Source organism: Lepisosteus platostomus, chromosome 10 (genome assembly GCF_059453375.1).
Source record: "Lepisosteus platostomus isolate fLepPlt1 chromosome 10, fLepPlt1.hap1, whole genome shotgun sequence".
Classification (NCBI taxonomy): Eukaryota; Metazoa; Chordata; class Actinopteri; order Semionotiformes; family Lepisosteidae; genus Lepisosteus; species Lepisosteus platostomus.
The window spans coordinates 54,639,145-54,664,173 of record NC_142620.1 but is presented as its reverse complement, the minus strand read 5'-3'; the positions used below and the strand labels follow the sequence as shown (position 1 = coordinate 54,664,173).

Here is a 25,029-nt window from a genome sequence, read left to right as displayed (position 1 = left end):
ACAAGTTCTCCATTGGTGGTGTTGTAACTACTTTCTACTGTGTATGACTGAAGTGTGCAAGCAGAGTATGGGACAGATTTACTACAACAGGCTCTCAATGTCCTCCTGTCACACTGCAGAAAACCACAGCACCCCTGATCCCAAACGAGCACACCCCGGATGACACGAAGCCCAGCATAGCATCCTCGCCGGAGAAGAGCTCCCCGAAGGAGCCCCCTCCTCCGTCGCTGGGAGACACGGGGGAGACCACCCCGGTGAAGGAGAAGGCCTTTTAACTCCGGCCGCCGGGACCTTCCAGGAAGGTCTCCCCTTGCAGTATTCAGCTCCGAAACGCCATGCTCTTCTGAAGTCGGAAAAAAACGTCAATATAAAAACTTGCGTTCAAAAAACCAACACAAAACAAAGGTATCTGTGTTCTGCAGTTTGGCCGGTGACCACCCCCCTCCTGAGGAACTCCACGAGCCTGTTCGTATCCTCGTGCCCTTTTGGCAAAACTCCAAACTGAACCGCTGTGAGGAATCTTTTGTTCTCACTGTTGCTGTGGTGCAGTAGAGCACAGACCCGTCTTTCACGCCAAACTGGGAGCACTGGGATGTGTACCTGATGTGAACTGCCCTCAATCCTTTAGACATCAGCTGGGGAAACGAGAACAAGACCCTAAAGCCTTCATATCCTGTACGAGAGCCGACTGCGTACCACTAGCTGAGGGCTGGTTCTGAAGTATCGATTGCCACTGTTAGCGTTTTTATTTCAATTTTTAATTACAGCCGTTATGCTTCACGGCCATTCCTTCCAGGCCCATTGATCGTGAACATATTCCTCTGAAATATTACTCCTGCAGGACTCGCAGGTGAACCGTTTCAGTGTACGACACAAAATGGAACAGCACAAAGACCTGCCGCGTCCGAGAAGGTACATGGTGATGGATCGGGGGTGGGGCACCCTCAGAAATCATCCCCGCCTGTAAGCAGCAAAGGGGGGGGGTGTGGCTGTGTCTCAGTGATAACAACTCCAGGTTGCGTTTTTAAACATTTTTGTCAAAGGGAAGCTTGTTTTAAGAGAATCCCTGAGGAGAAAATATAGCAGACTTCCTGTGGCTGGTAATACCAACAACACCTGCCCCCCAACAAGAGATGTTTAAATTGGACCTAATTTGATTGACTGAGTTCATAATGATGGAAAAATGCCCTGGTATTTAAGACAGATGGGTCTTTCCTCTCAGCCTGGTAGTGTATTGCGTATTAAACCCACTTTCTGTTCCTGGAGATTGGTTATTTCTTCTGTATTGCACACGTGTGCCGGTGGGGCTGTCAGGGAGGATGGAGTTATCAGATCCCCTTTGCTCTGGACAGGAGTGCAGGAGGGACCAGCAGGGCTCTTCATACCCTCACATGCTTCAATCCAGCCCCACACCTGGCTGTGCAGGTGACTGTGTAAATCCCAACATTGCTTTGTTTGAAGGGAAAATTTGGTTTCTGTAGACCTTAGAGTTTAGTAACTGTGCCTTATTTAAAAGCTGCACTATCACATGCAATTGAGGCCATCTGTGAAGAAGCTTAATGACTTCTTGGTAGTTTGGAAATTCCCTACAAGATTAAAAAAATATATAATCTGAGACATTGAATAGAATAATTTGACCAGGGCATTATATAAAATAGTTAACTTTTTTAAAAATAAAAGCCATCGTTTGTGAAATAGAAAAGTTCATAATGTAGTGAAATCCCTTGAAATGAAGAGATTTGAGTTTGATTGCATGCTGCTGTGTCTCGATGTCTGGGTGTTAATGTGGGGTGCCTTGTTCCAGCGCAAGGCACTCATTTCATTCTGAGGGGCATTTTGCCTTTTTTCCTCACTTCCTCCGCCTTATTTGTGCAGAGATCTGTGCCTGGAGAATCTGTTCAGAAGAAACGTTTGTGTGGCTCAAGGCCGCTGCTGTCCATGAAGCTCAGCTTCAGCCCTGTTTTCTGCTGCAGGACTGGGGGCTGTTTTATAGTCAAAAGGAATTGTGCAAGGAAACCAGTTGTTTTCACACCTTTTGAAATTTCACGCCCAAGTGAGTAAGGGTGGGCTAGGCGGCCATCGGAGACGTGGTTAATAATGGCAACGGGATGAAAATTCAGGAAACGTGATCGTCCAGATCTGGAAAGTCTTCGGTGAGTGTTGTGCCACGGTGCCAGTGTCTGTAGGATGCAGTAATGTGATAGCGGGAAATGTCTTTGCTCATCTATGAATTGGCTTCATTAATCTGCTCTCCTCCCCACTGAGAGCTGGTGTGTGGGGAGCGTTCTGGCGCACTATGGCTGCCGTCGCATCATCCAGGTGGGGCTGCACACTGGTGGTGGTGGAGGGGATCCCCATTACCTGGAAAGCGCTTTGAGTGGTGTGTCCAGAAAAGCGCTATATAAGTGTAAGCAATTATTCTTATTATTATAATTATCATCTGTTTAAAAAAGTGTTTCTGATTCTTGAGTAGGCTACTGCAACTGTTGTAGCATCGTAGACCACATTGGCAGCGGGCTATGATATTTAAATTCCCTTTAAAAAAAGATAAGCTTAAGAGGCCAGCAGCCCAAGAGCGCTAAACTGTTTATTTTCTCCCAACCACTTGTTGTTCTCATCAAGCCCATAAGTTCTAGATTAGTTTAGCCTTGTGAACATTGTAGTTACAGTGAAGGAATTGCACTGCTGGCGCTCGGGGTGTGAGCGAAACGAGCAGTACGTAGCGTAGATACTGACCTAGTGTGTCGTTGTCCTTGTGACTCAGCTGTTCTCACTTGGCCTGTGGCGAGAGTGTCCTCTGTCCTCCTGAGGAGACAGAGGTGAGCTGTGTGGTAGAAGTAGCCGTGTTTCTGTAAGTCACATCCTTGCAGAATAATTAATTTCCGGACAGAGATCCATTTTTCATTGTCCCGTGTTGGCGGGTGTGTCTGGTTCCCATGGGAAAGGCAGGGGTTGTAAAATGAATGAACCTGCAGGGCGGATGAAAAAGTCTGAGTGGGGTTGTTCTGCAGAGTGGGGTTCTTCGGGCAGGAGTACTTGCTGCTGGCTCCCTCACGGCTTGGACTAAAGGGCACAGTGTTTGACAGGAGAGGCTGCAACAGTGTCCCTGCCCGTCCTGGCCCTGCAGGAGCGTGCTTGAGAGCAGGGGGCTACTGGCACTTCTGTCTGCACGCTTTGATAGAATCGCCACTGTCCTGGTTTGTACCAATGGCTCAGGATTCTTCAGTCCAGGTGTTGAACATAAAAAACCGCTAGTGACCAAAATCAAACGTGTACAGTAACTAGGAGTCTCGGTGCAAAACCAATTTTGCCGGATTTGTAATCATTTATATTAATAAAGGAAATGAAAGAGAGCAGAATATTGAAATTATATATAGACCTATTTATCACGGTTGGAATTTGTGTTCACTTTGCTTTGTAATAACACTGTGATTATGTATATTTTCTTTTATTTATCACTTTTTTTTAAATGAAGGATCAATGTGTGTTGATTAAAAAGAAAATCTTGTCTTATTGAATTTGGTGTGCTCATTGTTTGAAAACGGCTGGTAAACCCTGTGCCGAAACCTAAGAGAGAGACTGTGTGCTTGGTGTAACATGTAGCAGAACTGCAGGATGTTGGGGAAAAACAACATTTATTTTTTTTAAAAGAGTTTACAGTCAAAAGAGTTGGAATGAAAAAAATTATCATCAGGAAAGAATGAACAGAAAAATACAAAACGACTAAGAGCAAATAATGACAGTAAAACACTACAATTGAATGTACGAGATTTGAAGCTCATCAAATGCTTTTCATTGTAGATAACGGTTTTTAAAATTAGAATATGTATAAAAATTGGTACCAGTTTGACTATAAATGAAAAAAAAAATCTACACCTTTTCCTTTCCAGGAAAAAACATTTGAGATGTACTTTACCATTCGAGGTCAGTGTGCTACAATCTATTTCTGTGTCATTACTACTTGCGATCATCCAAAACAACAGTCTGGTTCTGCACAAATTCACCTCGACCACGGAGCTTTCACCTGCAGTCAGATAGAGATCTTCTGACTTTAGTGTTAGCCACCATCTATCTGTAAAGGACAACGATCTTTTTATATATATATAGCTTTGAGAATCGCCAATTATTTTTCCTTGTATCCACGTGACACGGGAGGAAGAGGAAGTGCAGACGGGCTCCTCCGCCCCGCCCACCCTGCAGCCACGCCCCCTCTGACACGTCACGGGCAGCATGGCCCCTGCAGGAGGTTCAGCGCCGATCGGAAGGGGCGGCGCGTCCCTCGCCCGCGGGCGCCCGGGAAGGGGGCGGAGATCGCCGAGCGCCCCCTCGCGTGAGCCTCCACTCCAGCAATCCGGGTCACCGCGGGCCAGTGACGCGACCCAGGCTCGAACCCGTGCTCACAGAACCCAGGCTTTGCGGGGAGGCCCTCACAACAAGCCTAATGTACAGAACCATCTCCTCAGAAAATGTAAAGACATGATGGGCGTCTGTCACTGGAAAACTATCTACTGTTCTTAATTCAATATAAAAAAAGAGTTCCTCAGTTGCTTGGTAGTACTTCCATTAGCAGAGCACTTCTCGCCTGAAGACATCAGAAAGCCAGGTCTTTGCTCAGTATTCACCTTCGGAGCGCTGTGGTCCAGTAGTTCAAACTGGAACTGCGGCTTCATTTCCAAAGATGCCCTGAAACCTTTCCCAGCAGAAGGTTTTAAATGAAACACGCACCGAAGCGAGCCGAAAAACGTGCGAGTTTGTAATGCCAGTAAATCCATGTGTGGAGGTCGAGTCTCGGGGTGCTTGGCTTGGAGTCGGGGGGGCCGGTGGGGCCCCTGGGGGCTGCTCTGCAGAGGAAGAAGGGCGGCGTGGTTCCGGAAGGAGGTGGCGGGGGGCCGGGCTGGCTCTCGCCTGCTCCCTCAGGACTCCTCCCCCACCGCCAGGCCCCGCAGCTGCTCCTCCAGGGCGCCGAGCTCGGGCTCCGGCTCCTCGCGCCCGTTCTCCAGGTTCTCGGAGCTCTCGAAGCAGCCCGAGTCCCGGGGGATGTCCGTTTTCTCCTCGGAATTCTGGGACCGGCTCTCCTCGCTCCCGTCCTCCGGCTCGCTCTCACCTGGGAAGCAGAAACCTGCAGGGTCACCACGCCAGCCGACAGCTCGTCCTCCCTGCGGTCCCTGGGGGTGATTCTCCTGACCCAGCAAACTTACTGCTCTGCTGTGTTTCAGCGGCTCTGCTGTTGTTTTAAAAACGCCATGCTCTCTTTTCATTCCTCTCTGCGCTGCACTTACTGTCAAGAGTTTTTTTCTCAATTGCGGCTGGAATATAGAGGCGGCTGTCAAATTAGCACTCCAAAGCATGTTAACACTGCTGCCTCCTGGACACAGCCCCACCAAAGCAGCTGGCGTTCTCAGGCAGAAGCAGTGTTAGTGCAGGTGTTTCAATCTGTGTTGATGATTGTGGTGGGAAGGAGGATAAAAATATCAAAGTGTTTCTCCAGGGCAGATGAGAGTTTCTGCAGGCAGTATGGCACACTATGAAGTGTGCTTCAAGCCCAGAACAACAGGATGATAGGATCCTCCCTCCACCAAAAAGAGCTTACTAATTATCTCTAATTAAGAACTTCAGCATAACTTAATTGCACTGAATTTAAATGAATACATTGTACACCAGCATTTTAATCTTGGAATAAACCTGTTCCCTGCTTCTGCCTTTGATGCAATCTTCACCCCAGAGAAAGGGAATGCATTCTCCTTTCATAACAAAGGAAAACATAAACACCAGAATGTTTTGTTTTTCTATCAGCGGGAGGTGCTCATAAAATGCAATGCCAGAGCAGGTTTCTGCAAGGAAGTGCGGTGGAGTTTTGCTTTAGTCATCTATTAAACAACACAGCTGTCTGCTGGGCATGGTTTCTGACCAGCCTGACACCAGTTTGTCACGGTTCCTGCTGTTCCCAGCAGGGGGAGTAATGAGCAACGTACTGTCGTAATCGTTGTGGATCTTGAGGAGTTTGGCGCGGTGCTCGGGGTCGGTGATGTTCAGCTCGTTGAGGTGAGACTCCCGCAGCTCCTTGAAGTCATCCAGGCTCTGGAAACCGTGCATGGACAGGAGAGAGCTGAGCTCCTGCGGGGGGAGGGGAGGAGACAGAGGGACACAAGCTGTGAGAAGGAGCAGGGCCAGAGGGGGAAAGACAGCACACATCCGCAGATTAATCAGCTACAGGCTCCTTTCAGTGCTGGGTGTGGGGATACAGCTCGCTGGGAAGGGTAAAGGAAGCAGGAGCAATGGCGAAGGAGACACATGAAGGAATGGGAGACCGGATTTAATAACAGCTGTATCTACCTCAGTCAAGAAAACATCACTTTCACCCAGAATGCCACATCTACACTTGCATTACTAAACCAATGCCTAAACTAAGCTTTTCATGTGTTTGTTGTGTGTTTCGTCCGGCCGGTCCAGTCACCATCAGGCTGATTCTCTCCAGGACCTCCTCCAGGGTCCTGGGCTTGGCCCGCCGGTTCTGGCTGTGGCACTTCTTCCTCCGGGGCGGGGTGGACTCCTCGGGCAGGATCTCCACGTAGATGAACTTGAAGGAGCCGACTTTGTTGTTCAGCTTGCCCGTCCAGGTGCCCATGGGGGGCTTCTCTATGATGTCAATAATGTCTCCTTTCTGCAAGACCAGAACAGCAGGACATGGGGGTGGGAGGGAGAAACTGCAAAGCCAAATTCACGTCCAAAAAAACCCAAACAAACAACTATTAATGTGTTTCACTCGATTGCTGCAAGAGATGTTGTTTTCCATCATGTCTGTGCATGTGAATTCAGTGCAGAAGGGAATGCCAGTTTCTGGCCTTGGGCTCGTTGACCCCTCAATCCATCATCATCAGAAAGCCACTTATTCCAGGAAGAGGGCTGTGGGAACTTGAAACCTATCCCAGAAGCACAGGGTGTGACTGTGGAGGCAAGTCCCTTACAGAGCAAAGGAACACACTCACACACAAGCACAGAAACAACTGAAAGATACCAACTGACCCAGCCAGCCAGTGTTTGGAAGGTGGGAGGAAACTGGGGCATTGGGAGAAAAACACAAGCAAACCAGGGACAACCATGTAAATGCCACACAGAAGGTGCTCCAGTCCAGAACTGAAACCGAGAAGTGTTTAGGCATGAGTTCACATCACACTGAGGTTGTCGGGGCAGCTGGAGCTCTCCTGCCATGTGATCTAAGACACACAGATCTGCTATCTGGTACTTTAACACACTGGATATTTGTCCAAGAGAGGCGACGAGGAGTATGTGGGGCATACCTTAAGCTTGAGAGATTCGATATCGTAAGGGCTGGGTGTGAAGTCTGTGTGCACGCGGGCACGACCACAGAACGGGCCCGTGTAGTTATCCTCCAGTCTCATGCTATCTCGATTACTGCAGCCACTGTCCACGCTGTGCCTGTCTCCACCTGAGAAAGAACCTGGTTAATGTCACCCAGATGGCTTCTAACAGTAGAAAAAGTATAAAATTCTAGAGGCCCTCCTCTCCTTAAGCAACCAAGCACAGTGAGTGATGTGGCGCCTGCAACCTATAGTCAAGCTGGCCGTGGGATATACTGCAGGCTGTGGTCTGAGCCGGAATTAATTCTATGAAGCAATCCTAGCAATCTGCTTAGTCAAGCTACTGCCAGCATTATTTAGCAGAACTGTCACGGGCGGCTCTTGAAAGATGACAATAAATGACTAAATCAGAGGATGTATTTTTTGCGTTTCTTAGGAAATGGATGCTCCTTTTACTGCCTACAATCTACTAGCAAGACTTCACAGGAAATGAATTAATATGCAGCAGCAATGTAGAGTAACGTTAATTTCCTGCTCTGAAAATACCATCTGAAAAGCACGAACACACTCACAGCGTGTGAGTCACTATTATTCTCACTAAGTATACAGAGGAGGCTCTTACATCCAGAGAGCTGGCGACTCAAAGGGCTGGGCACAGCCTCCTCCGAGTCGAAGGAGCACTGAGACGTCCTCTCGGCCATCCGCAAGTCCGGCAGGCCTTCCGACATCGGAGACATGGAGCCTTCTTCTCCACTCTCCACCTGCAGCAGAGACAAGGCCACACTCACAATCGCTCGTCCCAGGAATCAGCCGCAGTTTGGAAGAACTGAGGGCTGCGACACACACGAGGAGTTTTTTGGCAGTGCAGTGCAAACTGTTCAAACTGTGATCTCTGTTACCTCCAGCTCAATACTTGTCTTGATCACAGAGCACAGGAGGAGCAGCAGATCAAGACAGCGAGAAGCCAAGTGTGTGTTCATGCACCTTTTGATCCTGTGTGAGCAGGAATACATGTATGGATATGAGAAGGTTTCTCACCCTCATTCACCCAGGTGAACAGAGGCAAGATTGCAGAGTGGAACTGTTCAGACCATAGGTCAAATCCACAATCTTCCTCCTGACCTTAAATGCTGCCTTCAGCTCAACCACAGCGCTAGGCAGTCTCTCAGGAGGAAGTGTTTGCCTATTTCCTCTCACCAGAGGGCGCTGCTCTATCGCCCTGCTTATTAACAGCCTCAAGGCTTTCTGCTTTTTTTTTCTACTACAAGCGAATGCTGTGCTGCCTTGTGCTGTTGTTCACATGTTTTTTTTTTAACATTTTGCTGGTACTGGGATGGTTATATAACTAGCATGTGCAAACGCTTCCAGACTTTTGCAAAGTCATTCTGAATCAATGAGAAGGCAAACAAGAAAAAGCAGGATTTGTTCATTCTTCAAGAGAGCCCTCAGAGAAGCTTTTTTTGTGTGTGCAATAAATAAAGGGCTTCCCCAAAAGTAAAAATAAAGGTGTTTCTGGGATGCTGATCAATCAGGATCTGTTAATGGTGCTGGATTCTAGTCACTTTCTGCAGCTCTGGCTTTCTGGGCCACAGGAGTGTCTCCTCTGGGAAGGATGCTACTCACCCCTTCCTCCGCCAGCGCTTTCTGGACCATCTTGGAAGTTTTCCGGGTCATGGTACGGGATATCACAGCTCTCCACTTCTTTCCCAGCTTTCCACTGCTCTTCCCACTCTCCTCCGGATGATGGCCATCCGCCTCCAGGATCTGGAAGGAGTCACGGGCACAGCTAGGGTCACTGCCAGTGATGGCCACTGCCCCATCTTTCACACAATCCCTCCCAGACCCCTGGAAAAGTGTACTGGTTGATAAGAAGTCCTGTATCCATCCTATCCCCCAACCTCTTTGATACGAGGGGACTTATAGCTACAGTAGCTTATTTTTGAGTAATCAAACTCGATGACTAAATGAGTTCCTGTGTTGGAAACATGTGGTGAATTATCTGCCTCCTAAATGCGAGAGGTTCCGGTAAAGTTCAGCTCAAATGGTGTTTTATTTCATCTCAGGACGTCAAACGGTTTAATGTTTCAAGCAAAGCCGTCCGTTTCCCTTTGTGTATCTCTGTATGAGTCATTGAGGCTCCTTCCCATGTGGCTTGGTGCTCCGAGTCAGTGCTGACTTGTGATGACAGTCCAGCCTTGAAGGTCACTGCAGCAGCAATAAAAAACTGAAGCTCACATCCTCCTTATGATGAATAGGAGAAATGAGTGGAGGACATTTATAAGGGCCTAGGGGTGGTTAAGTGGTCACACTCTGCTGCATGGTTAAAAACCTAAAATATATTCAGTGTCAATAACAGTGTTATTAAGCCTAACGTGCTGTAGTGTCTGTCACTGCTTCAAGAACACAGGGATCTTTGTTTCTTTCATTTTGGATTATTTATCTTGACCTGTGAACCTTTGTTGAATATGAACTATAAAGAGTTCTGTCTGCAACTACTGCCTGATAACTCTGTGTGTCCTGTTTAAAGAACACCCACACTTTAAATGAAATGCTTTTTTTCTTGACGCAGCTTTCAAAAGAGATGATTTCACATGAGAACCACCTCAGTGTGCACTTTTGTCTTTTGGTGTAGCCATGGTGCAGAGCTGCTCTAAATTTGAAAGCTCATGTTCTCTCAGAGACCACTTCCCCTTCTGTGCTCTTCCAGTTGCTCTTCACTGAGCACGTCCTGTCTGTACACAAGTAAAGCTGCAGTCGTGGCTCATCTGATGAACCAGGAACAGACTCACGGCCCATTAAATCTCGCCAGGAAAAGGAAGTTTCGATTTGTCCCTTAACCTTTAACCCCCATGTCTTCCAGAGGTGTGAAAAAAACCAGAGCACGAGTCACACTGAAGTGGAAGACACAGACAGGCCCTAGAATCGAACCCAGGACCCTGCAGCAGTGCCAAAACCATGGCTCCATTTCACTCTCAATTTCTTTAGGTGTTCCTGAGTTTTAAGATTTGATGATTACTTGAAGATTTCGTTTGGGAGCAGGCACTCATGCCCTTCACCTTTGATTCCCCCTTGAATTATTTATTTAGAGAACAGCAAGACAGTCGAGTCCCTTGGGTCGGTTATTCGCACAACAGTACTTTCTCAGCCCAGACCAGACCGCAGCTTCTGCGCAGACCGCGGATCTGTCCAGATGAACAGAAGGCCTTCTCTTACAAGAATATGATGCCGTCTGCCTTGTTGTTTCAGGCTGATGATGAATCATGCCGTTTCTGCAGGAGAATGGGTCGGGGGCAGAGATTTTCATTGGAACTACACCCCCACTCCATGTTTTTAGCTGGAATTGTATCCTGACCCAGAGCATGCCTACTTCTGCTTTTTTTAATCTGCTCATTGTGGTATTCTTAAAATACTTTTCTGTCTCAAGTGAGCAAACCAAAAAACAAAACAAGCCCGTGTCATTTCAAGCATTTTAAAATAACTTTTGGAAGGCCTTTGTCTAACTGCTCCTGTGGGACTAGCTTTACTGATAGTCTTCTTGTTCTGCATTTATTCCTTGACTAACGCTGAAAGCATGAACATCAGCCAAAATGAGCTCTTTTGGACATTTTTTAATTTTTAAGGATTGATATCAGTACTCAAACACAGAACGCCTGTGGCTGTCCTAGTGCCACCCTAGCTGAGGGTGAGTTCTGCCCCCCTGGGTCAGAAACTATGGAATACTCACGCTCTCATCCAGGGGCCCCTCCTTGTCCACCACGGGGGAGGAGGGCTTGTGTTTCATGAAGTCCTTGAAGCTGCTGGACCTCTGAAGAGAGAGCTGTGGAGATCGACATGGGGAGGAGAGACGTTAGTTGCTCTATCTAGCAGGTTCTCCTAAAAGACCCATCAAAGGCCATATCCGTACAGATACAATGAGAAATAACAATGCGGAATATGTCACTGGATCAAAGGCTAAAATCACAATGTCTTCACTACCAAAATGAAGTAGACAACATGGGCCTTGATCATGAAGGGTTTTGCTAATTGGAAGAGTAGGGATGCAAGAGCAGAGTTCAATTCAGGTTTGAAATAAGATTATAAGAAGGCCTGTGAGAGGTAATAACACATTTATTGTTACTTCTGATCTGTTTTTATTTGATCTTGCACTCAAGGCAAATTATCACCTGCCCAAATATGTGTGCCCTCCAACCCATTCATTTATTTGCCAAGAGCAAAGGGATCCATGGCAACTTGTTTTAAAGGGCACTACGCCATGTTAAAACCAATTCATTGATTGATTAATAATCGAATAATTAATCGAATGATTGACAGAAAGTTTGCATTGCTTCAACAGGGAACTGACACACTGTATGAGAATAAAGTGAAAATGAAAATTGCTCAGAGCAGCACCTCCCACCCTCACAAGTGGAAGTGGAAGACAGCCAAACTCTGAAACTCTGGTGGTGTAATGAGGTTTTGCGCAGCCTATCAACTCAGGTGTCTGCCAACAAACACGCTGGCCTCTTGAGCTAGGGATTTTGTACTGAACATTGGACAGAAACACCGGTCAGTGATTCAGACCCACATGATGCCCGTGCTTAAGTTGATCAACAGACAATTCGCTCATAAGTGTAGATTTTCCTGCAGGATCTAGTTAAGGTCCTGGTCTGTCTTTTGGATTGTGTGTTCCACACTGGGACTTGTGGGCTCTGTTGACAAAAGGAAATCTGCCTTCGTGCTGAGCTCTCTGCACAAGGCTCACTGCTCAGAAATGGCCTTGGTCTGACAGGATGTGTGTCAGCACCTCGAAACCGCTGAAGGCAGAGAAAGACAAGTGTGACACTAAAACTGGAGCAGCTGGATACATTTAGCAGAGCAGAAGCAAGTGCAGAGGCAGACGTTTCCGGGGTGCAGAACTGCTCTAATTGCACAAACCACCAACCAGCAATGTTCAGCGACCCAGCAGTGATGCAAACAACAGTGAGGACACCATGAGTCTGACTGAAAGCCAACAGAAGTGTGGTAGAGAAAATCCAGAGAAACCAAACGCCCAACGTCATACTCTAAAAACAAATATGGCATGATTCTTACTTACAGCTTCCCTTCTTTATTTGCTAATAATAATAATAATAATAATAATAATAATAATAATAATAATAATTATTATTATTATTATTATTATTATTTTATTAATAAAGCACCTTTCCAGACCCAAGGATGCCATACATAGTGATAAAGAAAAAAATAAAAAAGTACAATAAAAGTAAAAAAAATAAATAAACCAAATAACATACAGGGTATCATGCTGGGCAATGAGACATAAGCCCTGGTAAAAGGAGGAGTTTTGAGTTCAGATCTGAAGAGAGTCAAGGAATTTGTCAGGGGAGGGACATTCCACAACAAAGAAGGAGAGTCGAAGGAAAAGAGAACAGGCACGATCACACGAGGTCTGAGACTTAGTCCCGAGTACAGTGAGCAACTGAAGGGAGGGTGTGTGAGAAGGGAAGAGTTCAGGGATGCGTGATGGAGTCAGTAACTAGAGCTTGTATTGAATACGTGACTTTATAGGCAACCAAGGTGGAGACAACGCAGGAGTGTTGGAGTGATATGCTGCCAAGGTCTGGTGTGAGTTAGAAATCAAGCTGCAAGTTTTGGACATATTGAAACGCACTAAGAAGAGTGTCTAATGTATGAGTCAAGATAATTATTTAATTGCCAGATCTGAACAACAGTAGGAACTTGTCCTATCTGTAAGAATATATCCTGTAGTTCTTGTAAGTATAAGAAACCTTAAGTGAATCTGACATTTAAACGATCTGTACCTGTATCTGGGGTAAATACAGTAGGTTTAGTTTCCAAAGAGATTGTCTCTGCTGGTCACATGTGGAGCTAATTGTGTTACATGTGACAGTAATGAATATTCTTCAAAGCATTTGCAAGCAGCTATCACAAAGCCCTGCTATCAACACAGATGGCCAATATCCAGCGACAGCGAGGAAGGTGGTTGTGATCAGAGTCCTGAACGTTCCTCTTCTAGATCAGAAATCAGGGAAAGCTACACCTTTGGGAAATGTATTGATTGAGGGGTAATCAAATTGGAAAGATGTACAGATTGACCTTGAAAAGCCATACTGGTTCTCTAAGGCTAATTCACTAACCAACCTATCTGGCCACTACTGACTATGCAAAAATTAGGAATGGAGAACAAAGTGTATTTAAATTAAGCCTAATAAAACTTGCTTTAAATTAAGCCATTAAAACCATGGATGTGTTTTGTGTACATTAGATTCGCAGTATTAATGCTTGTTAATATTGAAGATAAAAATGTCAAAAATGATTGATTAAAAATGATGCTATGGCACAGAGAGTTTTACATGACTTGACAGAATTACATCCTCAGCTCTGAACTGGAAAGCCCAACACGTGAGGAAGAAAACAGTCAACAATCAATTAAAAAAAATATTTAAAAAGCAGGAATTCCAAACGCATGTGTTATTATCTACAGCTTAAGGGCTCTTCATAGTACTGTGAGCTACTGTACTGGACTTTAGATCCAAAACAAGACAGCTAATGTTAAATTCCACGACAACTGCACGAACCGATGCTCTGTACTGCGCTCAGGCTGCTTTTTGAGAAATGCATCTTTTTTGACTCACCCTGAAGCTGCGCTGCCCTTATCTGCACTCGACTCTGCTTTCTGCCTAACCGCAGGATGTAGGTGTGGCCACACGGCTACCCTCAGCCAATCGCTGCAGGAGGTTGGAGAGGAAGTACCTTGCAATAGTCTGGGCCTTTTCCCTGCTAGCATGCTTCTTTTCACTGTATGCAAATCAGACCATCTCCTCTCAAGACGCACAAAGGCTCTTGTTAAAAAACCGCAACGGCATAAGAACAGGTATTAGAACAGAAAAATGCAACCTCTGCATTACAGATTCACATCTCCTCCTTCTAAATAATTGCATTTCTTATCATTCCAAAATTATTCTGATGAACTGTGTGCTAAAATAACAGCATGAACTACAGGTTATTAATTACAGCAATTATCACACATTAGACAGTCAGCAAGCGAGATCTTAATTATGGCTGTAATCCACGTCTTATTTCTTATGCTTCCTTTTGAGGTGTCATAAATAATTGTTAAACAGATACTCATATATCTGATAAACGTACTTTCCATATCATGTGAATTAATCTTTAATTGATATGCAGAATTTAATGAAGTCCAGTGGGATTTGCAATTAATCAGCTACAATATATTTTTCTTATTTTTCTTGTTCACATTGTGTGGAGAACACTGTCTATTGTAAAACTGAATATTTTTATCAGGCTAATATTTAGGACTCTCAAAATAAGGTGATACAATTTGACATTGTATTTCCAGCCGTCATGAAGGATGGCTTAATTTAGAGCAATGTAGCATTGCTATACAAGCCACTACCTTCATGTGTGGTGGCTGTGACTACTCATAATTTGAACACTTAATTTGCAGAAACTGCAAAACAAAAGATGACTCCTCCTGATAGCACGACACGATTAATTTGAGGATGCCCTTGCAGTCATCAGGAGAGCAGGGTCTGATGGTTTATGAGGGCCACTGGTGCAGTTCTGAAATCTCTCATTCTGGTCTGAGCTAGAAAAGAAATGACAGAGTGGGAGGAAGCTTTGCCTCTTCACAGTGACTTTTGGGGTTAAACACAAGTGTAACTATTGACTCACTGCGTAGGCTTGTCTGTCCTAGTTGGAAAAAACGTCTCCGTGAAGATATAGGCCTGGCTGATTGTGCGATAGTGGGTTTATCGAGCTATTTCAGATTGCAGGTCTGCCATCAGCCCTCTGCTAGTCAGCTTTATCCAGATGTGGCATGTGGCCAGAGCACTGCAGAATGGACAACGCTGTGAGGCGAAGGCTCCCACCTTTTCACAGATCAGAGAGGCTCTTTCTGACGTTTTGCGTGATAGAAGAAGGTTTTTATTTCGGCAGCTTTTGCAAGAGGGAATCAACTCACGAAAGAATGCCCAGCAACTGTAGGAGAATTTTCCTCAAATTTAGCTGCACTTTCAGTAACCCTGAAGTCTCTTTCACTGCCCAAAAGCTTAGGGAAAAGATACCAATTGATATTGGAAACACTTTAGTGCTCCTACACCTGGTTGAGCGATAGTCCCAGTGCCACACAGACATTTACCCTCTGAGAGGAGCATCAGCCTCACAGACAGTGTCAGATACATTAAGGCAGAGGCCGGCATGCAGGATGTGAAGCAACAGCACAGGAGTTTAAATAACCTGAACATGTTATGACCCAACACCTCAGGCACTTCGCAGTGACAACAGCCAGCAGATCAAGCTCCCTGCCACCCGTGAATCACTGAGAGGCTGATACCACGAATGTTTCTCTCATCTCTGGTGAATTCTAGTCTCTACAACTGCTGGCTTCCTGAGAGCTCTCAGGTCACCGGGCTGGCCTCGCTCCCCAACGCAGGACAAACCCACGACCCCGAGACCCCGCCACATGCCCACTCACCTTCTTCTTCTGCACCTGCTCCTTGTCCGAAGCGTTGGAGGGCTTCCTTCGCAGCATGGTGAACTGTGGGGTGAACGTACACCGTGTCTCTCGCACAAGCGTGTCTCTTCCTCCCCGGTATCCTGTTGAAATGATTTTTTTTCGAAAGAGAGCAGCCGCCTACTGCGGAGAGGAGCGCTCTGAGGAAGTCACGTGACCTTGCAGGAACTGTGCAGTCAAGCGCTCTGGGTGTCTGATAGAACAGGAAGCTGGGGTGTCATTGTTTACAAGCTGAGGCCCAACAACCTCCCCGAGATGTCACAGGTGACCCAAGCACTGGTCAGCAAGAGGACTTGCCTTTTTATCTTTATCCTTTAACAACCATCTCAGGAACATTTCATTGCAACCAGTGACACTGCCTGCTAGCCTTATCAGACCTTGGGTTTTGATGGACTCTCTTGATTCCTAAAGCTTCCTGTGATTGGAGCACACACCTACTCTACTACGCTTAAAATGGTGAACAAATTTCCTCTGCACTCATGGGTTAGCATTGATATGGGCTGAAGAGAAATCTTCACTTCTAAGGAACCTGGATGATAAGGTTATTGAACTGTTTTAGAAGCCTCAGGATTTGTAACAAGTCCTCTGCAAGGCTTGACTGGACAAGTGTCTCCCAGTCTTAGGATCCCTCTGTGTCTTTTGTTTTTGTTCCAGCGGAGCTCTCAATCAATTAGGCCACCAAATCCTAAATTAAACCAATTGATTGTTTTTTAGCTGTTTTGTGCTCTCAGGGCTTAGTCTCACAATCTAACTAGTAATCTAGTGAGTGGAACTCAGTTTCAGTTTGATCTAAAACAGTTGCTTCCCAACAGTTTTCTAGCCAAACGCTTCATCAATGACACTGTTAAACAATAGCCCACTGGATAAATTCAACCAAGTCATTGAACCACTAAACCTGAGTGAAAGGACAGAAGAAACCTATGTTCTAGCAAGTTTCATGTGAATTTCTACCCTTGTTCAACTATTCAAGGGCTAAATAGTATTAAAACTACAATCAAACATGCACAGGAGTGTCAATATATAAAGTTGCAAGACTTCTCATTGTCTGAAACTAGTTATTCATCCACCTTTGTATAGCTAAAGCACAGTCACAACATAATGCGAAATGCAGAAGCTGTCCTCATGCTCTGGTAAAAGATACTTTTGCTATATCGTGCCACGAAAGAGCAACAAACAGGAGGTGTTGCTCAATTGATCTGTTTCTTTATTCAGTTGCAAAACAGGCTGTGACCCAAACAGACAGTGGAAGAGTTTCAGAACAGAGTGATTCATCACGTCCTGCCAGGAGGAGGAACAAAATCTCATACTTGTGCGTGTAGGAGGAGAAAAACAATTAGGATTTTAAATTAGGCTTTGAAAAACACATTGAGTCTTGTGATCCAGCACTCGGCAAGATTCCTATCCAGACGGGAGTTGACTGGCACTGCTTCTGCATCACCTTCTTGGCAGGAAAGAGGAGAAAGCAGTGTGGGTCTGGTGCATGTGGACAGAGCCGTCTGCGGGGGTCTGGTGCTGCTTCTGCCTTGGGCTTCAGAAGGGATGAACAGCTACCTGTCCTGATATTCCTAAGTGAAACTAAATATTGGTAGTGAGCTGTTTTTACACCCTGCACAGAAAGAAAACTGTTTAATTAGCTTACGTGAGAAGGCACAACTGGTGGATAAGGGGTCTGTAGAAAGCAGAAATGCAAAGGGCTGTGGTCCCAGTACCATGCAGGTTTAATTTCAGCTGATTAAATTCACCAGAACAAGCAGAAGTGCAATGGGTGGCTGGTAAAATTTCAGCAGTTCCAAGCAGCTCATCAGAAGGGTATTTCTTGTTAAGGCTGTTTCCTCTTCATTCTTTCTTACACTGCTTGCGATGTGGTTTCTGCAACTCAGGAAACACAAACGAAGATGGATGTGTGAATTCAACGAAATCCTGCCCTTGTTAAACCACTTTTCAACACTGTTTTCGCTCACAGCTGTGTGCCTGGTCAATGCTCAGGGTAATATATTAAGTGGGCTGCCCTGCTGCAGGAATTTGGAAGAGAAAGCAGCTGACCAGGGCTGTTCTCACCTCTAACAGTCTGCAATAACTGTGAACAGGTAAAGACACAGAGTCGTACACTTTACACAGACACCCACGTATATTTTTAGAGTGTGGCCTTGCGTGTTGAAAGTGAAAATCGTTTAGACTGGACAGATTTAGTAGCGTGTAACTGATGCTAAGCAGGTGCAAAAGTCAGAAATTGAAAGTTGGCAATTTCAGTCCAGAGAAGTGCTGCATCTCCCACTGTCAAGCACAGCTCCTGACTCTACTAAACTAAATCAGGCTGGGAATTGACAGGGTACATGTGCCTCTTGATAAGACAACCAGGAGAGGAAGGAAGGAGAGGAGTTGCCTCTGACAGTGGGATAGGGAACATCAGAATGCTGGAGAGTTGGAAAGGTGGCTTTTGAAGGACATTTTGAAGAGCGTTTGCTGACTGCCCAGGAGATGTAATGGACTTGGGGATAATGGTCCCAGAATCATGTCTGTGTTATTGAAACCCTCCTGAGTACAAGACTTATGCTGTATGTAAATGACCTGCAATAACTCCCAGGCTCAAGGTACAATAGTTCTTTGCAAGCTCCGAAGGTTTTATATCAAATGATCAAAACATTAGAAATCCTCAGTCAGGCTTCCATTAACTTCCCTGGTGAGGACAATACCCCACATACAGCATTAGCCTTGCTGACCACCAGCAGAGAGCAGCTAAATGAGCTGAAATAACCCAATGCCCTCCACCTGCTTGTCACCTTTCTCATGTTCTAATATTTTGGCCGGTGAGTGTAGAATGAATTCACAGAGGAGGCCACGCTAGCCGCAAAAAGAAAAAAACACAAGTGAAATAAGAAAAACATTCTTCAAAACTGAAACTCCTTGTCTATTTCAGACAATGAGAGACAGTTACTGAGACATTTCTGGCATGATGTGTGTGTGAGAAGTCTCAATGATTAAACCACCAGCTGCTGTATTTCTGACTGCTGACCACATGCAGGATTGCATGCCTTAATTTTGCCTTGCTGTGATGGAAGGGATACACAGCAATCTGCACTAAATACCCTCAAAGGTTCTGTTCCAAACTGAGCAACATGAGCCTTGATTCATCCCGAGAACAGGGTTAAAAGAAAAACACAGAAGCATGAGCAAATCCAGCAAATCTCAGCAAAGCTATGACAAAGTTACAGTCCTGAACAGAAACATGAATAAACATATTATCAGATAAAAAAAGGCTGCAATCTGAAAATCACTGAAAAGTGGTATGTAATCACTTAGAGAGCTGGGGAGGACTCATGTCAGGCAGTGTGCGCACAGTGCAATGAAAACCGCCAGTCACCAGTTTCCATGAATGGTGCTATTGCACTAATACTGTGAAAGACTAATAAGTAAATTTTGTCCACTTAACATCTGCCTCACCTGCTTCTCACAACAATGTTTTATAGAGTTCTTCAAGACTGACAAGATCAGATGCCATTAACACTACTGCTTTGCTTCACCATAAGTAGAGGTTTCCATTCTATTCCATGGCTAACTTCACTCAGGTTACGCCCTGTAGCACCAAGCACCTGGGGTCTTGCTTGTCTTAGACCCGATCCTGCTTTGTTCCTGGTTTTTATATCCTGTCCTATGAAATTATTCACTGTGAATGTGTCACCGTACGTTTAAGAGAAAAGCACGACAGTTTCAATCTGAAATCAGGTAGCTTTGCTCTTCTAAATTTTCCCCATAGAATCTCCCTTCAAGGTAGTGCCTTTCCTGTAATAGCCTGTGAGAAATGGAGGGAGTGTGAGTGCTCTCGGGGTGTTACAGAAACTGCACTGGCTCTGGTTAGCGTGCACTGGAGTATGCCACACTGCTTTGGTGTGCCACTGAGTACCTTCCACAACGAACCGCATGCTGTTTCCTACAGCTAGCAGGCCTTTGCCAGTGTTCACGACAAATCGAAATTAATGTGGGCTGTTTAGTAGTGTTATTGTGCAGATGTGACCTCCGTTATGCTGCAGCCTTGACTGCTTTTAGCAAACAGTGCCAATCCTTCTAACAGGGGTTCTGGGCTTTTCTAATTTTCTTAAATACGGCATTTCTCTTGATCACCTCAAACCCATCAGGTTTCAGAACAGTTTGCATGCTCGATGGGCCCTATTCTGTGCAGCTCTTTCCAGTAGTATATATGAATATGTACAAACAGAAAGTTACTAATTTCTTTAGAAAGTGGCTTGTGTATAGTAGTAAAAACATCTTCTTTAATTCTCATGTGGAAGGCTATTTAGAAACTTTCCACCATCTGCTGATTCGTTCCGCAGCCCTGTGCAGCACGACGCGGGTTTCTGTGGAAGTGCACATGTCACAGACACGCTGTGACGCTGTGAGACACGGGCCACTCGACCAGCCTGCCAAATCACCGTGCTGTTCCTCCGCTTGTCCCCCCCCAGGGCCCCCGACACAAACCAACACGAGGGGATTGTAAAGGGAGACTCGAATCCGAGCTCGGTGTTCACCTGCCACTCCATTCTGCTACACTCACCTCGATGGGGGCTGCAGCATGTATTCATGTCAGTGCAGAAGCCCCAGGGGGACCGCCAGCCCCCGCCACAACCAGGGCCCCTCCGCGCTCACTGGCTGTGCTTCAGTTCCGCTCGGTGGCACAGTTCGGTCTCCAGCTGACACGCTACACATAAACACGCACTAGAGCTGGAGGCACAGCTTGCTCTGACTGGGGCTGGAAAGGCCTGCACATTGACTTCCCGCCAAAAGACGGCATGTGTCCAGCGCAAGCCACTCGTCCATGTTGTTGAAGCCGGTAACCGGGCTCTTTCACGAAACAGCTGAATGGCATCCTTTGATCAATTAGCCACTAAATACCTCAAGAGCTACATGAGCCGCCCGGGCTCCTCTTTTTACTAACCTTTCTTATGTTCTTAAATACTTTTATGAAATAAAACACTGGAAATCAAGTGATAGATGTGTACAGGGAGACGTACGAGCTAATCCCACACTGAGAGTATTTCAGCTTTGGAGCCTCTTCAGGTGTGGGTGTGTGGAGGGGGAGAGCAGGGAAGTGAGGCCCCCACGCACTGGGTATAGATCCAGTGATCTGCTACAGCACTGCTGTGAACGGGGATGGCACTGGCAGATAAGGTCTGCCCTGACTCAGTGTTAATGCCAGCATGTTGCCTGTCCTGCTTCTTTAACTGTGACACTGTACTGTCGCCCGTCCAGTTACACGAGTGCTGCAGTCGCTGCTGCACTGCCCACTCTGAGCACCCTGACACTTCTTTATTCACATATTCGCTTGTCCACATATTCTTGATGACCAAATGTTTTTGGAAAAAAGAAAGCGTTTTGGCGAAGAGTGTTGATGTGAGGTGGTATGGTGGTGGAGTTTTTAGCTTTGTTGCCTCACAGCACTATGGACCTGGGCTGCTGTCTGCATGGAGTTTGCATGTTCTCCCTGTGTTCATGTGGGTTTCCTCCTGGTATTCTCCTACAGTCCAATGATATCCTGGTAGGTTAACTGGCTTCTGGGCAAGCTGGCCCTGGTGTGAGTGTGTGCGGGCCTGTGTGTGTGTCCTGCAATGGACTGGTGTCCCATCCAGGGTGTACCCCATCATGCACCTGTTGCCTGCCTGGATATGCTCCAGCTCTCCATGACCCTGCATTGGATAAAGTGGTTAGAAAATAATAATAATTATAATAATAATTGCTTACACTTATATAGCGCTTTTCTGGACACTCCACTCAGAGCGCTTTACAGGTAATGGGGATCCCCTCCACCACCACCAATGTGCAGCCCCACCTGGATGATGCGACGGCAGCCATAGTGCGCCAGAACACTCACCACACACCAGCTATCAGTGGGGAGGAGAGCAGAGTAATGATGCCAATTCATAGATGGGGATTATTAGGAGGCCATGATTGGTAAGGGCCAATGGGAAATTTGGCCAGGACGCCGGGGTCCAAAATGGATGGATCAAAGGACTGTTGATATAGGAAACTAAACTAAACTTCCACTGTAAGGAGGTCATAGTTCCTTTAAAGGTCTGGATGTGTTTTCTGTTTCGCATGTTGTCAATAAGACACCAGCTACACAGTCTTCTGGAAAGTAAGCTTATCATTAATGTGCCCAAGCTGCTTGTTTTCAGTATTAAATTATTTTCAGGCTGTTATGAGATAAGAATCAGGCAAAACAAAGAACCGACGTCTCCAATAAAACCGCACTCACACACCTTGCCGCCGTGACGATAGGGTTGCCTAGCAACAGCGCCCGCGGTGAGGGAGTGCTGCTCACATGTGGCACAAGCACTGGGATGACATCGTGCAGAATCTGAAAACTTCACTTTTACAGCAGAGAAAACGAGCAGAGTGTGACGAGTGGCATATCTTCTGTTGCCCGTGAGCGCGTGGGGATTTCTCTCAGCCATTTAATTTCTCTCCCAGCAGATTTCGGTCCTTGGCACAAGATTGGTCTGTTCTGGCAGCTGGCTGCAGAAGCCTGGGCTGCCAGCTAACTTAAAATCTTTCCGCCCAACTGTTATTGTCTGAAATATAGACTTTGGTCACAGAAGACTTACTACATTTTAATGCCAATCAATCGCTTGTCTTCAATAAAACCATAAAGATGAATGTATTAGATATTGTAGTCCTTGAATGATACATTTTAATAATAGCCACTGACTATTGAGTGTCAGCATTTTTCTGACCCTCAGTGCTGATTGCAGGGCAGGAGAATCGTTCATTCAGATCGTTTCTCTTGGAACAGTCACTACAGATCCCCAGAAGGCTAGTCAGACGATTTGCACACAGCTCTGATTTTCTCTCCCACAACTCTCCAGTATGATGGTACAAATAAGAGACTAGCTGTCACCACATGGCTGTGTCCTGAATTATATTCACTATGACAGGGGCTGTATTTTGTATTTTTGGACGGGTTTTAGATGTGCAGTTCAGTGCACACTGGTCAGTTTCCTGTTTGATTTGGTGCTGTTGCTGGCTGTAATACCCTGTGATTCCTTTTCAGCTGCGATCTGAAGAGCCCGGAAACTGTGTCTGAACAGCATGATAGTGGACACTTAGTGGACACTCAGTGGACAAGGATCCATGAAAAACCCCTGCAGTGAGGAAACACCTGGGGCTTCAGCTCTCAATTCTCTACTCTGTCGGTAGTGGGTATTAAGCTTTCACAGTATTTAGAATTATACCTGCATTGCCCTTCTGTTCTTAAGTCATATTTGTGAGCTTTCTTTCTTAATGCTTAATCGTATAATTTTGCTTCATTCTACTGTACTCATCCTGTACCTTGACTTGCACTGTTTTCCTCTAGTCTATTTCAGTAGGTTATACAGTCACATCATGACAGGCACAGGCACAGTGGAGCTTCTGCCTCTCAGCACTGAAGCCCTTTGGTGCTTTCTCCATGGAGTTCGGATCTTCTCCCCTGGTGAGGAGTCGTACTGGTTTCCTCCCACAGCCCAGAGACGTCCTAGTGGATTTATAAACTTCTGGAAAACTGGCCCTGGTGTGAATGTGTGCTCGTGTCTGTGTGTGTCTGTTTGTGTCAAGGAGTGGCGTTCTGCCCAGGGTGTAGCCTGCCTTGCGCCTGTTGCTTGCCAGGCCAGGCTCTGGCTCCCCCCATGACCCTGAACTGGACCTCAAAGTGTTTAGAAAAAGTACGGATGGATATTGTCACATTCTCATCTCAGCTTACTCTGTGCACTGTGTAAATGAGTGCTAATTTAATTAGTGCCTTTTTGTATTTGCTGGGTATCCTCCTTTTGTTCTTAAGATGTCCTACTTTTGTGCAGTTATATATACTGAAAAGTTTTGATTTCAGGAAAACAATCTAGACATTGGCCTGTGGCAGCTTTGCCTCACCGTGCTGCACCTGGGGGCATGTTTCAAGTCGCTGGTCCTGACAGGATATCCTGTAGCTTCTCAACACCTTCACCGGAGCACATCAAAGACCCTGCACTGAGCAGACAGGAAAAGGAGCCTTGTGCAATGAGCTGAGACACAGACACAGAGTGGCAGAGCTCATTGAGCCCGTTACTCGCGTTTCAATCCTCAAGGAGACCTGGCTGGCATTGAAATGTTTGCATTTAGTGGGCATCCTTTTGGAAAAGAGTTCGCTGTTGTTGAGGAGGAGCTGTGTAGCTCAAAGCTGGGAGGGTCAAAGTGGGGTGTGTGTCAGAAGAGTGCAGAGTGCCAGTGAAACATACAGATTCCCAAAAGACTACATTTCACTCTGCTCCAGCCATTACAGCTGCCCAGTGCAAGTGTATGGTGCAACAGATTGATCTCCTAAAACTGCAGGGGTGGCTTGGCTTGTGTGTCTCTGTGTATTCATGCCATCAACCGCTGCCACACAGTCCGAAGATTTCAGAGTGGTTCCGAACTCTCTTCTCACTTAGCTCATTGCTGATGTCAGTGCCATGACTGCCCATCCCTCTGTCAGGGACTCCAAGCTGTATTAATACATCTGTAAAGGGCAGAGGGATAGTCACAGACATGTCAATTTCCATTTTCTGTAGTGTTATTCTAAATGCTTCAAGAAACCCAACTTTCAGCACAATAAGGTTAGAAACAATGGAGATGGCTGTGGGGAATATGATCGAAAAACAGTACAAGAACAAACCTGTAATACCATGAATTTTAAGAGAGAGGATTGTATACAGTATATACTGTATAATATGCAGTATTTGTCATCTAAACGTAAAATAAATACTGAGGTAATTCACTGTAAAGGCAGTATTATTAAAAACAGAAGCACTCAGACAAAGAGGACTGAGCTGTACTTGTATGAAAAGAGGTAGCAGGGCTGTAGTCACATCCTGCCGATATTTCATTTCCTGTGAATCTCCTATGCACGCTTCACTATTATCATAGAAACCATGACAACCACAGATATTAATATGAATACAGAAGTATTTCAGTATTGTGCTGGCTTCTGGTGGAGATCTAGTCAGATGCTTTTCATGGCATCATTACAGAATTTCAGTCATTCTGTTCTGCTGTTCTGGTTTGAACTCTTGCCTTGAGCAGGTTGAATAAGGTATGTTAATGACAGCAATAGTGCTTCATCAGAAAATCACAAGCAAAACAAAAAGAGACAGTCAGCACATGTGTTCCCTTAAAACGAACTGTCTTCACAGG

General features: G+C 45.8%; 2 protein-coding genes across 3 annotated transcripts in view; one reads left to right on the top strand and one right to left on the bottom strand.

Moving 5' to 3' along the window:
• Positions 1-3,518, top strand: part of zdhhc9 (zDHHC palmitoyltransferase 9) — a 28,247-nt gene extending 24,729 nt beyond the window's left edge. The window contains exon 9 of the mRNA XM_088597409.1: positions 120-3,518. Coding sequence (XP_088453535.1) covers positions 120-275 — 156 coding nt within the window. The 3' untranslated portion in view covers positions 276-3,518. The remainder of the gene's footprint in view (positions 1-119) is intronic.
• A 100-nt stretch (positions 3,519-3,618) lies between these two features.
• sash3 (SAM and SH3 domain containing 3) lies at positions 3,619-15,971 on the bottom strand. Of its 2 annotated transcripts, none has more exons than XM_088597407.1 (8): positions 15,817-15,971; positions 11,044-11,136; positions 8,943-9,083; positions 7,942-8,080; positions 7,299-7,459; positions 6,455-6,661; positions 5,973-6,114; positions 3,619-5,104 (listed from the first exon to the last, which is right to left on the bottom strand). In XM_088597407.1, the coding sequence occupies exons 1-8, from the start codon at positions 15,871-15,873 to the stop codon at positions 4,914-4,916; spliced, it is 1,131 nt and encodes a 376-aa protein (XP_088453533.1). In that variant the 5' UTR covers positions 15,874-15,971; the 3' UTR covers positions 3,619-4,913. The 2 variants fall into 2 exon arrangements, with proteins under 2 accessions (XP_088453533.1, XP_088453534.1); XM_088597408.1 differs by having other exon boundaries at positions 7,299-7,447.
• Between the last annotated feature and the right edge of the window lie 9,058 nt (positions 15,972-25,029).

Excerpts from the sequence above, each read along its gene's own strand:
- sash3 (XM_088597407.1), bottom strand. The coding sequence starts at position 15,873 with ATGCTGCGAAGGAAGCCCTCCAACGCTTCGGACAAGGAGCAGGTGCAG. Across the intron at positions 7,460-7,941 it reads GAGTCGCCAGCTCTCTGGAT|GTTCTTTCTCAGGTGGAGAC; the intron begins GTAAGAGCCTCC and ends GACATTAACCAG. Across the intron at positions 5,105-5,972 it reads GATCCACAACGATTACGACA|GTGAGAGCGAGCCGGAGGAC; the intron begins GTACGTTGCTCA and ends TCTGCTTCCCAG.